Below are 14,275 nucleotides of genomic sequence, written 5' to 3'. Positions count from 1 at the left end.
TATTTGAAAAAAAATATTCTAAAATTATAAAGAGTGTAACCACTTGAGTATCTGCAGTGAGGTGTGACAGGCATTGAGTGATCATAGATAAATTACAAAGTCTTTGAACTTCAATTTTCTCTGCTGTAAAATTGGAATAATAATACTTTTTAGTACTTACCTCTCAAGGTTGTTGCAAGGATAGAATGAGATAATGGTTTGTTTCTTGAGCTGCTTTTATCAAAGCAGGTAGAGCTCTAGGCCTAGTCAGGAAGGCCTGAGTTCAAATTCCACCTCAGACATTTAGTAGCTGTGAGACCCTGAGCAAAGTGACTTAATCTGTTTGCCTCAGTTTCCTCATCCATAAAATATGGATAATAATAGCACCTACCTTTCAGAGTTATTGTGAGGACAAAATGAGATGTTTTTAAGTTCTTTACAAACCTTGAAACACTATATAAAGTCTAGCTATCATCATTATCATCATCATCATCATCATCACTAGTATTCTCAGCTGCTCTTCTACTTCCAGGAAACCTTTTGTAGACATTCCAAATGGTAGGATCCAATAAATAGTACTAAGGAAAATTATAGTGTGTTTTGGACCCACTACCTTACAAGGTTTATTCTATGTAATGGGAGAACAAATCAGAAGGAAAATATGATCAAGCATAGTGAATTAAAAAAGTTATCTTATTAAACTCTCTCCTTTTTAATACAAATCAGATCTCAGTGCTTAAATGTTTCCAAACTCATTCCAGTTCACTTGGTTATCATCATGAGCATGAGGAAAAAGGACACCCCAAATCAAATTGTGAATACTGAATAGTCTCATTCAGAAAAGAATATATAATCTGGACATTTAAGCCTACTTGTGTCATTCCTTCACAAAAAGTGATTTATAACAAGGAGGTCTCATCTGTCATTACATACTTTTGTAGGTGGTGAGAAACCACAGCAATATACCCACATACACTTGGCATTTGCCTGCTTAAGTAGCCAGGTTCAGTTTTATATGTAAGCATTAGGAATGCACAACTCTCCCCAGGGAAGGTGAATCATGATCATTGGTAAAGCAGTTGTGGATTTTCTGTCATTTAATTTGTACCTGCAGAACATCCCTAGAAAGGAAGTTTCAAAAATTTGGTGAACTCATCTTCACTCTTCTAGGAACTTCCGTTCTTCCTTTCCCCTACACATACTGCTAATGGATAGCATTCATCACAATTCCACTTTGCAAATATTTATTAATTACATGCTGTATAGTCCTTTTCCCACTACCAGCATTTTTACTCTTGCATCATACTTATTTGTTCCACACTTATTTTGTACCATTAGACTTTAAGTTCCTTAAAGACAAGGAACTTGTTTTTTCATCTCAGCATGAATACTGAACCAATCCCTTTGAATTACTGATAGAGCTAGAAGAAGATCCCCAACACATTGAGCAAAACCTTATTGGTGAGTTATGAAGAGACAAGGACAGTAGAGCAGTAGAAAGAGTATTGTATTTGGATTCAGAGGACCTATGTTGTTAATCTGGCTCTACTACTTACTATCTGAAGGATCTTGGGAAAATCTGTCAACCCTCTGGGTCACAATTGTTTTATTTGTAAAAAATAATAATAATAATAATAATAAATGGATTGAAGTAGATGACTGCTAAGGACAATTCTAGTTTTATCTATAATCTTAGAGAAGATCTATGTTGAAAGTTGCAATATAGGACTCATATCCATTAGAACACAGAACCATCAAAACATCAAATTATTGTCATTGCCTACATTGGGCACATGATAAACATTGAATTTAATTGAACTGATACTTAAGACTAGTATACAAAGAGCTATGGTATGAAATAGAATGTGGCAAACAAAAGTAATGCAAAGTACTAGGAGAGATCTGAAAATCCCAAAGAAGCATTTCAAAGAGAACCATCTCTGCTTTGTTCCCAAAAAAGGAAACAACTAGCAAATTCTACTTGCAAAAGGAAAAAGTCCAGAGCAATATATAGGGGATGATGCTGTTGTCCATGAGTGGGATATGTTTTCTCCCAGGAACAATTCCAACCCTTTTTAAAGAAATATTAATACTTTGGAAACTCTAGGTTTGCAGTGAATAAAATACAATCATTAAAGTTGCTATACTAAAGGATCCCACTGATTTGAGAAAATTTGTATTATTCTCCAGAGGCTTAACTGCTCACTGGGCATTTGCTTCAAGATCTCATAAACATCAAAATGGAATCTGATTTACAAATTTTAGAACCTAGAGAATGTTGGGTCAAACACACTTAATGGAGGAGGATGGGGAGATGTGGAAAGGAAAAAGAGGGTGGTTTTCCCCTTACATTCTGCTCTTTCTTCTGTTCTTGTCCATCAAAGTCTCCCAAAAAAGAGCACTGTCCCGAATTAACGAGAGACAGGGGAGGAAAGTGGCCTAGTGAGGGTCTAGTCCAATTTTAGTCCAATTGCAATGATTTCCAGGCCCCAGCAGCCACAATATTGAACCCCTTAGCTCTACAAGAAGTTACAGCTAGGTTCATCTCTAAAATTCTGCCCCTCTCCTGACAGTTGTAAAGCCTGAGAATGGATGCTGCAACAGACTACCCTACCTCCAGACAAAATATTCAGTGGGAAGTAAAAAAATAAGAAAGATATTTCCAAAGAGAATGCTGTTCTAAGTCAGAAAGGCAGAAACTGAGTTCCAGAATGATTAATAATCTCATGTGTACAGTCTCTTTATCTCCATCCATTACAGTCAGTCTTTAGCATTGCTCAACATCCTTTTCCAAAATGTCTTGTTTAAAATGATGATATAAAATGAAAAAACAAGTTTGCTACCTAATTCATAGCACTTTTACTCCAAATTTTTCATAAAAATAGAAGTAATTTGGCATTTCTTCTTGACAAGCACAAGGGGTGGAACTATTTCTTCCATCATATTCTAATTATTTATGTTCTGTATTTTATAGTACTGTTTAGAATCCCTAGAATAAGTTACATACAATTTTAACTTACTCTTTACTTGTTATTTTTCAAATAGTCAAGTCATCTCTGAAACTCAGATTTCTGGAGTTCAGGTAATTTTCAAGATATAGCCATAGTATTCAATAAAAAATGGTGATCCCTATGTCCATAGTCTGAAATGACCACAGCAGTCTTTGGTGCACTGAATCAGAATAGCATAGCTGAATTTTCCTCTGGCATTGGGTACTGGATATACAAAAGTTATTCAAATTCCTCCCCTTTACCACTCCCCTCCCACAAAGCAACAGCTACTGAAAATTCTCATTAACTTCGTAAAAAGACAATCTCAAATGTCAGTGATTTTTTTATCTTTCTTTTTTGTTTTTTTAATAATTTAGAATGAACATTAAACATCACCACAACCAGTTAAACTTGCTTTGCAACTATTTATATTTCAGTTTATCAATTTTTACTCACATAATGTCTTAGATTTTCTATCACTTCCTCCAATGCATTCAGCCAACCTTTTAAAGAAAATTAGTATCTAAATATTCCCTAAGTAATTTTAATTGAATGTGTCTTGCATGAAGACAGAGAAAGGGAATGGAATGGAATGCTAGACTTGGAGCCAAAATGTGGGTTCAAGTCCTGTCTCTTATATTTGCTGGTTATTTGACCCTGGATGAGTCACTTACCCTGTATGTACTTCAGAAAACATTCTAGGACTTAACAAACATAAGTCACAGACAGGACTGTGGTTTACCTTAGTGAAGATTCCCAACACACTAAGCAAATAGTAGCTCCCTCAAGTATTCACTTTCCTATTACTAAATGAATTTAGTCCCTGATAGAGACATTTCAAGATTCTCCTGTTTTCCTACATCTTTCTGAATTTTAAAGCACTTTGTCTTCATATCTTAGATAATATTATAGGAATTACTTCCTTCCAAATGTATGCATGGGGCTAATTTATTAGATCCTCTCTTCGATATTCTAAAATTTCCTTATTTTATTCACTTTACATAGGATGAGAAATCTCCTTATTAATTAGATGCTTAGGAAGACACATTCTCTAAAATTTTGAGGGTACCATTTAATGGCCAGTGATAGGGGTGCATAGAGTTAGATTGTACCGGGTATCTTGAAAGACTTTATTCCAAACTAAGAGCCTAATTTCCTCTTAGGGTATAATTTAGGGATTAGGCATAATCTGATATATCATAGCCCAGAGGTACAATAATGTTTCCCCTTTTATCTTTTGTATTCATCTAGTCAGTGCTTTACTAATTGAATTCCTACAATAAGCCAATAGTCTATGATGTCATGATGTTGGCATTCTTTCTCCAATATCATTTGTTAATCTATTCATTTGCCTATTCTGTGTGACTATTGTCTATGCCCTTCAATAAACTGGACATAGGAACCCCACCCAACCTGCTGAGGGCCTTCCTCTGTTTCTCTTGAATCATAAATGGAAAAATATTAGTATTAAGTACCTTATGTAATACCTAGGGACATACAGTTGCCTGCACTGGTGAGTATATACTGGGATCTTAAAGTCTCTAAAATATCACTGAGGGCACAATATGAATCATCAACCAAAAAAAAAAACCTTCATAGCTTAAAAAAATACATGTTTCTTCAAAAATCATTTGAACCTGTGACTAACCAACTGAGAAAATGCAACATTTGAGGACACAGAGATAAAGAAAGTACAAATTAATACAAAATAAAAAGCAAAGATTAAACATAAAGCTAGAAGTTTTAAAGCCTTCATCATTTTAAATTTCCTAATGATAGGTTTGGACCTGGAAATTCATCAAATATAAAGACCTTCTTCAACCATTATGGACTGTTACCTCCATTTAAGAATGGAATATATTTGAAGTTAATCATCAGCATAAAAAAACTAATCCTAAATTTAAAATTTTGATTTAAAAAAATACACAATTGAACAAGTAACTCACAATTAGACAGGGATTCTGACTCTCCTCATTTGACTGGGGAACATTAGGGCTGAAGGCCATGAGATCAGTTTTGACTGAGGCCTCTCCAGGGCAAACTTTCTGCCGTCGCTGCTGGGAATAAGACCAGCTCTCCACCTCACTAGGGCATGCCAGTGTGGGCTTCCCAGGCCCATACACACCCTGTGGGGGCACCGAACACCGAAGAGCAACATACAGCAGCAGACTCAGCACCAACAAACTAGACACCGAGCAGATAGCTATGATCAAATACACATTCACATCGACCAGAGCTGACTCCTTTCTAACCCGCACCTCAGATGCCGGCCCAGCAGCTGCTGCTGCAGCAGCATTGAAAGACAAGGCCTTCACCGACAGTCCACTCTCCACGAGGGAAAAGCTGACTGTGGCCGTCACAGACAAGGCAGGCTCTCCATGGTCCTTTACTAAGACGAGTAGCAACTTCCGAGGGCCATCTGACTCCTCCAGAGCTCGGGTCGTGCTGATCTCTCCAGTGTACAGACCCACGCGGAAAGGGCTGCGCCCAGCGCCCACCTCCGGCAGCAGTTCATAAGACAGCCAGGCATTATAGCCAGAATCTGCATCCACAGCCCGGATCTTCGCCACTATATGTCCCACAGCCACAGATTGCGACACCAGCTCGGTCACTGGGCTATCGCCAGAGTGAGGCGGCAGCACAACCGGCGCGTTGTCGTTCTCGTCAAGCACGAACACCTGCAGACTCACGTTGCTACTCAAAGGAGGGAAGCCTGCATCCCGGGCGCTCACCTGAAACTGCAGCAGCTCAAGCTCCTCGTGGTCTAGGGGCTGCAAAGCGTACACTTTCCCGCTCTCCGAGTGCACAGACACGTAACTCGACAGAGGACGCTCTCCAACCCGCCGCTCCACCAGCGAGTAAGACACCAGTGCGTTCTCCTGCGCATCTGCATCTGATGCAGTCACTGTGAAGATGTGATACCCGGGTGGGTTGTTCTCCTTCACAAACACGGTGTATACAGGCTGCTCGAAGGAAGGTGCATTGTCGTTTACATCCCCGATGCCCACAAACACGCTGGTAGTGGCCCCAAGCACCGGCGTCCCCCCATCCCTCGCAGTCACCACTAGCTCATAGGCCGGCACGCTCTCACGATCTACAGAACTGTCCAGCACCAGAGAGTAGTAATTCCTGAAAGTGGACACCAGCGTGAAGGTCCCTGGGGGCGACAGTGAGCAAGTCACCTGCCCATTGGCGCCAGAGTCTCTGTCGGACACACTAATGAGGGCTATGACTGTGCCTGGTGGGGTATTCTCTAGGACTGGCAGTGACAGGGAGGTCACGGACACCTCAGGGGTGTTATCATTGATGTCCACGACTTCCAACAAGATTGTGCAATGACCAACCATGGGAGGAGCTCCTCTGTCAGTGGCTGTCACCTGGATTTCATAGATACTATTGTCTTCGAAATCGAGTTCCCCATGAATTAGGATGTCTCCAGTAACTGCGTTCATAATAAACATGCATTTTTTACTTTCTGGTGAAATCCTTTTAATGGCATAAGAAATCTCTCCATTGATTCCTTTGTCGGTATCTGAAGCGTTAAGTTTAATCATTAGTGTCCCATTTGGTGAGTTTTCAAAGAGTTTAACTTTATATTCAGATTTATCAAACTTAGGAGGGTTATCATTCACATCCAAGACTGTGATAAGTAGCTCAACCGTTCCGGTGAGCTCAGGCTTTCCCCCATCAGTGGCCGTCAGTAACAAACTGATTTCTGGAGTTTCCTCCCTGTCCAACAATTTATGTAATACTAGTTCAGGCACTATTCTTTTGTCATTTTTAGTTATCATTTCCAGAGTAAGATAATCATTGTGACTAAGTTGGTACTTGAGGAGAGAGTTTGCGCCAATATCCGCATCTGACGCGCCCTCTAGTGGAAAACGAGAGCCTAGGAGTCTAGATTCTGAAATAAATACGTTTTGTTGTTTTTCCGGGAACACAGGCGGGTTGTCATTAATATCCTTGATCTCCACCTCTACGTGGAAAACCTGCAGCGGTCTCTCCACGATCACCTCCAGGTGGATGCTACAAACAGGGCTGCGACCGCACAGCTCCTCACGGTCAATCCGCGAATTCACAAACAAAATGCCGTTCTGCACATTTACCTCCAGGTTGTCCCTGCGGCCCTTGGACACCACCCGGAACAGCCTCGACACCAGTTCCCCGACCTCTAGACCCAGATCCTGCGCGATGCGCCCCACGAACGTACCGTGTTTCGCTTCCTCCGGCACCGAGTAATGGACCTGGCCGCTCCCTATCTCCCAGGCTGTGTGGAGCAGAAGCGAGAACAGCAGCTGCCGGGCTCCCAGGCCGCCCCTCTGGGAATTTCCCATAGCCCACGCTGGTGGATTACTAGCGGAGTAAGGAGAATAATTGCTTGGAGTCTGCTTATCCACAATTTGTCTCTTTCCGTAAATACACTGTCATTAAACTATCAAGCATCCTCCACCAAATGGCTCCTATCCTCCTATGACTGGTAGCAGGCAGTATCCAAGTATGGAGTAGGATTTTTCGTTTCACTCACCTTTTGGGTGGACAGCGACACCATGTGCCCATTTGTGTAAGTTTTTTTAAGGAGAATTATTTTCTTTTTTATGTGGGGTTTATGCTTTTCATTTTAATATCTATGTCTCACTAGTTTTGTCTTTCCTTCTAAACCGTTTAAATATAGATTCTATTCAGTCACAGCATTTTCTGAATTCAAGTGAAATATAAATTTTATTTTCTCTGTTTTAATGCCCTGTTAACTCCTTTCGCTTGAAATTCATAGATAAATTTCAAAGTACCAATTGATTACTAACAAATTCAAAATACCTTAAGGCAGAGTGGCACAAGTGGAGAAGATTGCTTTGGAATTGTTGCACTGCTGGTGCTGCCTGTTTGACCTTGAGCAGGTCACTTAATGGAATGACTTCATATGTAAAATGAGAGTTTTAGATTAGATGACCTTGAAGGTCCCTTCCAGCTCCAAATCTATTACTATAAAATTTTAATGTGAATGATTGTACAAAAATAGAGAAGAAAATTCAATAGTTGATTTGTTATTGAAGACAATGACTTCTGGGTAAAAGTGATTCAATATTATCTTCAGTTTAAAAACATTTTATTAAATGAGAACTTAGCAGTTCATTTAATTAAAAAAAATTTACTGAAACGTAGAAATCTTTTTTTCTAGATATAAAATTGATAAACATTCCTTACTGTCATGTAGACAGTGAATCCACTTGTATTCTTTGTTACTTAGATGCATCAACTTGATTTGAAAGTGTTCCCTTTGTTCAAAGTTGATTTCTCCAACAGATTTTATTTACTGGAAGCTGAGATTCAGTGGGAGTACTGTGTCTTCACACATGATGTCTTGGGCTGAAGTCTTAAAACATCTCTTTGTTTGAGGTTTTGAAATGCAATACCACAGTAAATCCTTTCTTTGGAGTTTCTGTTGATTGTCAAATGGTCATCTTAGAGGACAATTTAACAGTCAGGTACTTACTAACCATTAGTAAAGAAAGTCACTGAAGGTACTAAGCAGTTATTCCCTGCAGCCTAGTTATATGCTTACTTATATACTTTCTTCAGTGGAGACCTAGGTAGGATTAGTATGACAAAACAAAAATCATTCCAAAGATCTTCATTGCTTTGCCTTCTTCAAGATCATTCTCAAAGGAAAAGAAAGAACAAAATAGGATCTGCAACTGAGAGGAGGAAAGGAAATCATGCAGAATTCTCCACTTCAATTACTTTTGGTTATTTTACACCTATAGGCAAGTAATTCATGGGTTTTGTATTTTGATAAGAGATCTTAAAAGAAATTATGAATTTTATCAAACTGAAAATTATTTTTAAAGATGTTTTTATTTCCCATTTGAGTCTATGTAACTCCAGACAGTATCTAGTTATGATGTCAATTGTGAACAAAAAAAAAAGCTCCTTAAGATCAAGTTACTAGAAATTCAGGTGAAATATAAACTGTTTGATAGTTTATTTTTAAAAAATAAACTATCAGAAGTTATTAAATTCTGAGTAAACTATGGAAGTTGAGAAAATTGTTTCTTTTTAATATATATTTTAGTGTAAATGAAGTATTACTGTACTTTTTTCATCAAAAAAACATTTAAGTTACAATCTTCATGGCTAAGACAATGTAATAGAAATAGGTGCTTTACACAGACATCATCTATGATCAAGAAATTATTACACTGTAAAACAAACTCAAGCACCAAGAGGAAATGCCAACTTTGTGAGGTAAAACTCAAATAACTAAACTATAAGGAGTGAAAAGCAAGCAGGAAGATTTGAATGGCATACATGAATTGTGAATGTGACTATCAAGAATGGTACTGGGGCAGGTAGGTGGCGCTATGGATAGAGCACCGCCTTGAAGTCAGGAGGACCTGAGTTCAAATTTGATCTCAGACCAAACACTTGACACTTACTAGCTGTGTGACCTTGGGCAAGTCACTTAACCCCAATTGCCTAAAAAAAAAATGACACTAAATAAGATTCTAACTTTTAAATGATTCGCAAATGAGTACTTTGAAGTTATCCAAACTTTGCAAGTGGGATTGGCTATACAAAGTAGAATAAAAGCACATATAAATCCCTAACATTATCCTTTTAAGGTCACAAGGAACTCTTTCTTTCTCCAGTAAAAATGGCATCCATTCATCCAAATGAACATTTCTAGACTGTCTCACTGGAAACTACAGCCTTAATATTATTTCACTAATTTGCCAAAGTTTCTTGTGTTTTAATACTAATTTGGCAATGACAGGGACTAGAGTATCATCCTCAAAAAAAAAAATGACTAAAACAACCCAGCATTTGGTTATAATGTCAATTGCTATGATGAAATGATTCCAGTATCTTCAAAAATTATATACTTTTTCCAGGGGGAAAAAATGGCACTAGGATTTCCAGGTACCAAAACAACACAGTGTTTTATGAAAATTCCTTTCAGCTACTCCATCATTACAAATAATGTAGATTGAGACTGCACATGGACACTAAGCTAGATCCAGCTTTGAAAATGAGGAAGACATTGCACTGGATTCCACCGAGGAAATGACATAGCATTTTCAACAATAGCAAGCATTCCCCTGACACAAAATGCCATTTTTTAAAAATAATATTCTTCTAGTGATGCTATATGGCTGCAAATCATAGAACATCACAATTTCCAAAGAATCAAAATTACAAGAGACACAAAGGGCCACAGAGAGAGAGAGAGAGACACCTGGCAGGTATGAGTAGGCTGCAGTATTTTATAAGCAATGATATGAATGCCAGAAATGGCATAAAATACATCATGCAGACAAAATATGATCATAAAAGGTGATATGGTTATGTAGACAAAGACAGAAATATGAAGTAGAATTTCCAAGTTTTGCACAGGTACCCATAGAATGCTTACCCTAGAAAAGGGGCTACAGCAGTTGAATAGATTCTTTATGGAACATTTATGTGAAGATATGTACATGAATGACACAGGATGACAAGAAGAACAAGAAGGAGGAGGAGGAGGGATTTTAAACTATAAAAGTCAACTTGCTATAATCTTGCTGGAATATAAGACTCACCTTGCCCAAAGGATCCTTCTTGGCCTCCTGCTGTTCTCTATCTGAGGATACTGGACATGGAGGAAGGTTGGGGCTGAAGGCCATGAGGTCGTTCTTGAACGTTCCTTCTCCAGAGCAAACCTGACGCCGCTGCTGGGAGTACGACCAGCTCCCAGCCTCGTTTGAACACACCAGAGTGGGCTTCCCAGGCCCGTAGATGCCCTGCGTTGGTGTAGAACACCGCAGAGCCACATATAGCAGCAGGCTCAGCACCAACAAACTGGACACAGAACAGATGGCTATGATCAAATACACGTTCACATTCACCAGCGCTGTGCCCTTAGCAATGGACGAAGCTGCTGGCTGCTTGGCCAATCCAGAGGACGTCTGAAGGGCCTGACCACTCTCCAAAAGTGACACACTCACCGTGGCTGTGGCAGACAGCATGGGCTCCCCGTGGTCCTTTACTAGTACTAGCAGCATCTGCCTGCGCCCATCTGACTCCTCCAGAGCCCGAGTTGTGCTGATCTCTCCAGTGTACAGACCTACGCGGAATGGGCTGCGCCCAGCGCCCACGTCCGGCAGCAGCTCATAAGACAGCCAGGCATTATAGCCAGAATCCGCATCCACAGCCCGGACCTTCGTCACTACATGTCCCACAGCCACCGACTGTGACACCAGCTCCGTCACAGGGCTAACGCCAGAGTGAGGCGGCAGCACAACCGGCGCGTTGTCGTTCTCGTCAAGCACGAACACCTGCAGACTCACGTTGCTGCCCAAAGGAGGGAAGCCAGCATCTCTGGCACTCACCTGGAACTGCAGAAGTTCAAGCTCCTCGTGGTCTAGGGGCTGCAAAGCGTACACTTTCCCACTCTCTGAGTGCACAGACACGTAACTCGACAGATGACGCTCCCCCACGCGCCTCTCCACTAGCGAGTAAGACACTAGCGCGTTCTGCTGCGCATCTGGATCTGATGCGGACACTGTGAAGATGTGATGCCCGGGTAGGTTGTTCTCCTTCACGAACACGGTGTACAAAGGCTGCTCGAAGGCAGGCGCATTGTCATTCACGTCGCCAATGCCCACAGAAATTCTGGCGGTGGCTCGCAGATCTGGAGTCCCCCCATCCCTCGCAGTCACCACTAGTTCATAGGCTGGCACACTCTCGCGGTCCACCGTGCCATCCAGCACTAGAGAATAGTAATTTCTGAAGGTGGACACAAGTGTGAAGGGCCCCGGGGGAGACAGCGAGCAAGTCACCTGCCCGTTGGCTCCTGAATCACGGTCAGACACGCTGATGAGGGCGATGACTGTGCCTGATGGGGCGTCCTCACGAACTGGCAGCGATAGTGACGTCACGGCCACCTCTGGAGCGTTGTCGTTGATGTCCAGAACCTCCACCAAAACCCTACAATGACCCACCATAGGAGGGTTTCCTTTATCAGTCGCCTCCACCTGGAGTTCATAGAATTTATTTTCCTCAAAATCCAAGTTTCCATTTATCCTAATTTCTCCTGTATTTTCATCTAATCTAAACAAGTCATTTCTCTTGGGTTTTATCGAACGCAATGAGTATTGTAAAACGTTATTTATTCCTTCATCACGATCTGTGGCATTGACCTTTACTATAAATGTGCCGTTTGCAACATTTTCCAACAATTTCACCTTGTACTCTGACTGATCAAACTCAGGATCATTATCATTGACATCTAACACTGAGATCTTTAACTGGACTGTGCCCGTGAGCTCCGGTTTGCCCCCGTCAGTGGCGGTCAGTAACAGATTAATCTCAGGAGTATCTTCTCTATCCAAAGATTTTCTTAACAAAAGTGACAAAGCTTTACTTTGCTCACTACTCGTTTGCATTTCCAAAATAAAATATTCATTAGGGCTGAGTACGTAGGTTAAGAGAGAGTTCACTCCGATATCTGCATCTGACGCGCCCTCTAGCGGAAATCGGGAGTCCGGCTGCTTAGATTCAGAAATGAATAGCCTTTGTTCTGTAGCAGGAAACATAGGCGCATTATCATTAATGTCCTTGATCTCCACCTCTACGTGGAAAACCTGCAGCGGTTTGTCTACAACCATCTCCAGGTGGATGCTACAAACAGGGCTGCGACCGCACAGCTCCTCTCGGTCGATCCGCGAATTCACAAACAAAATGCCGTTCTGCGCGTTTACTTCCAAGTAGTCCCTGCGGCCCTTGGGCACCACCCGGAACAGCCTCGACACCAGCTCCCCGACCTCCAGACCCAGGTCCTGCGCGATGCGACCCACAAACGTACCGTGTTTCGCTTCTTCCGTCACCGAGTAATGGACCTGGCCGCTCCCCACTTCCCAGGATGTGTGGAGCAGAAATGAGAGTAGCAGCTGCTGCAGTTTCAGACCGCCTCGCTGGGAAAATCCCATTGTAAACACGAATTGTATCTAATTCTCTCCTCCGTGACGGTTTATAATGAAACAAGATTCTTTGAGAGAGAAATCCAGTGTCTGCTAGTTTCCTGTGGTATGGGTTTAAAAACATGGATGCTGGCGAAGTCTCGATGCACTGTCTTTAAAACTGGGAGAAGAGCAGTGATTTCATGCCTTTAGGATTTGTTTTATTTGAGCCGACAGCGTCACCATGTGGTGATTTGAGTAAGTCTGTTGAGTCACATCTATTGTATTTTTTTCTAGCTTTTTATATCTCCATATTGTCTTGTGCCTCTCAGTTGCTCTTTCTTCGAATGTTTTAATTTTATTCATTAATAGGATATTTATGAATTGTGGTACGATGGAAAGGACAGCATAATAGCCTTTCACACTGCTTTTTAATGAAAATCGAGTATGTATTTAAATGAATTACTTTCTTCTGGCAATTATATACTCATTATTAAGATTCTCTTATTTTCATTTGGAAAAAAGAGTCTCATAAATTCTCTTCCACATTCTTTTTTTTTAAAAGAACTTGCTAGGTCATAAGTTTTAGGAGACCTGTGACTTTATCTTTTTTATATTTTCAATGCCTCCACCTTCCCAACAACACAGCAACACATAGTAAGCACCAATAAATATTTGTTGGATTTATTGAAAAACAAAGCCTTAGTCGAATAGGTCAGTTTGACCTCCACTCTTTGACTAATTTTGCAAGATTGTAGCCATATTTATCATCTTAAAAGAAAGCAGGAGCCCAACTTTGTTTAATTTTGCAAGATTGTAGCTATATTTATTATCTTGAATGGAATCATAATGAACTCAAATCAGTTGCATTTAATGCAACTTATCTTAATATTTAAGATACATTAACTGTTAGTAAAGTAGTCAATATTACTATGTTAAGAAGAACTCAAATCTATCAGAAGTCTCAGAGCTTTTCTAAACATGAAAGAAATATTTCATTTGTTCCACTTTTAAATTAAACTTTCTTGGGTGAAATAAAACAAAAAAATCCAAATTTTTTAAATACCCAATCCTACCGTGAAAATGAAGTAATTATTTTTCTGAATGAAGTATATGTAACCTCCAGTCAAGTGGAGTTATTGAAGTGATTTCACTGATGTTGGACATTACCCATTGTAGGGATGTCCTCCACCTTATGATGCCCATCAGCATTTCATCTGTTATTTATAAACTTATAGAGTCACCCAAAAGCACAGTTTGATTTACCAGTGATGATACAGTCCAATGTGTATCAGAGATATTGAATGAATTCACGTCTTCCAGACTCCATAGTTGGCCTTCTAGTTATTACTATATTACCACAATGCTAAA

At 40.3% G+C, this 14,275-nt stretch overlaps 3 protein-coding genes across 3 annotated transcripts in view; all 3 read right to left on the bottom strand.

Moving 5' to 3' along the window:
- The window catches only part of LOC114036550 (protocadherin alpha-C2), a 181,259-nt gene that overhangs the window by 143,969 nt on the left and 23,015 nt on the right, over positions 1 to 14,275 (bottom strand). The gene's annotated exons all lie outside the window — the stretch shown is intronic.
- On the bottom strand, positions 2,326 to 7,526 carry LOC114037628 (protocadherin alpha-12-like). The gene is given in 4 exon segments (XM_027854611.1): positions 2,326 to 2,364; positions 4,916 to 7,227; positions 7,230 to 7,375; positions 7,495 to 7,526. Coding segments are annotated over 4 exon segments (2,529 nt in total).
- Positions 10,496 to 12,934, bottom strand: LOC114037546 (protocadherin alpha-11-like). Its single transcript, XM_027854497.1, has one exon. The coding sequence runs from the start codon at positions 12,932 to 12,934 to the stop codon at positions 10,496 to 10,498; it is 2,439 nt and encodes an 812-aa protein (XP_027710298.1).

This window comes from Vombatus ursinus, unplaced genomic scaffold (assembly GCF_900497805.2).
Source record: "Vombatus ursinus unplaced genomic scaffold, bare-nosed wombat genome assembly UNPS02000481.1, whole genome shotgun sequence".
NCBI classification, from domain to species: Eukaryota; Metazoa; Chordata; class Mammalia; order Diprotodontia; family Vombatidae; genus Vombatus; species Vombatus ursinus.
This window is presented reverse-complemented; position numbering and strand designations above follow the sequence as displayed.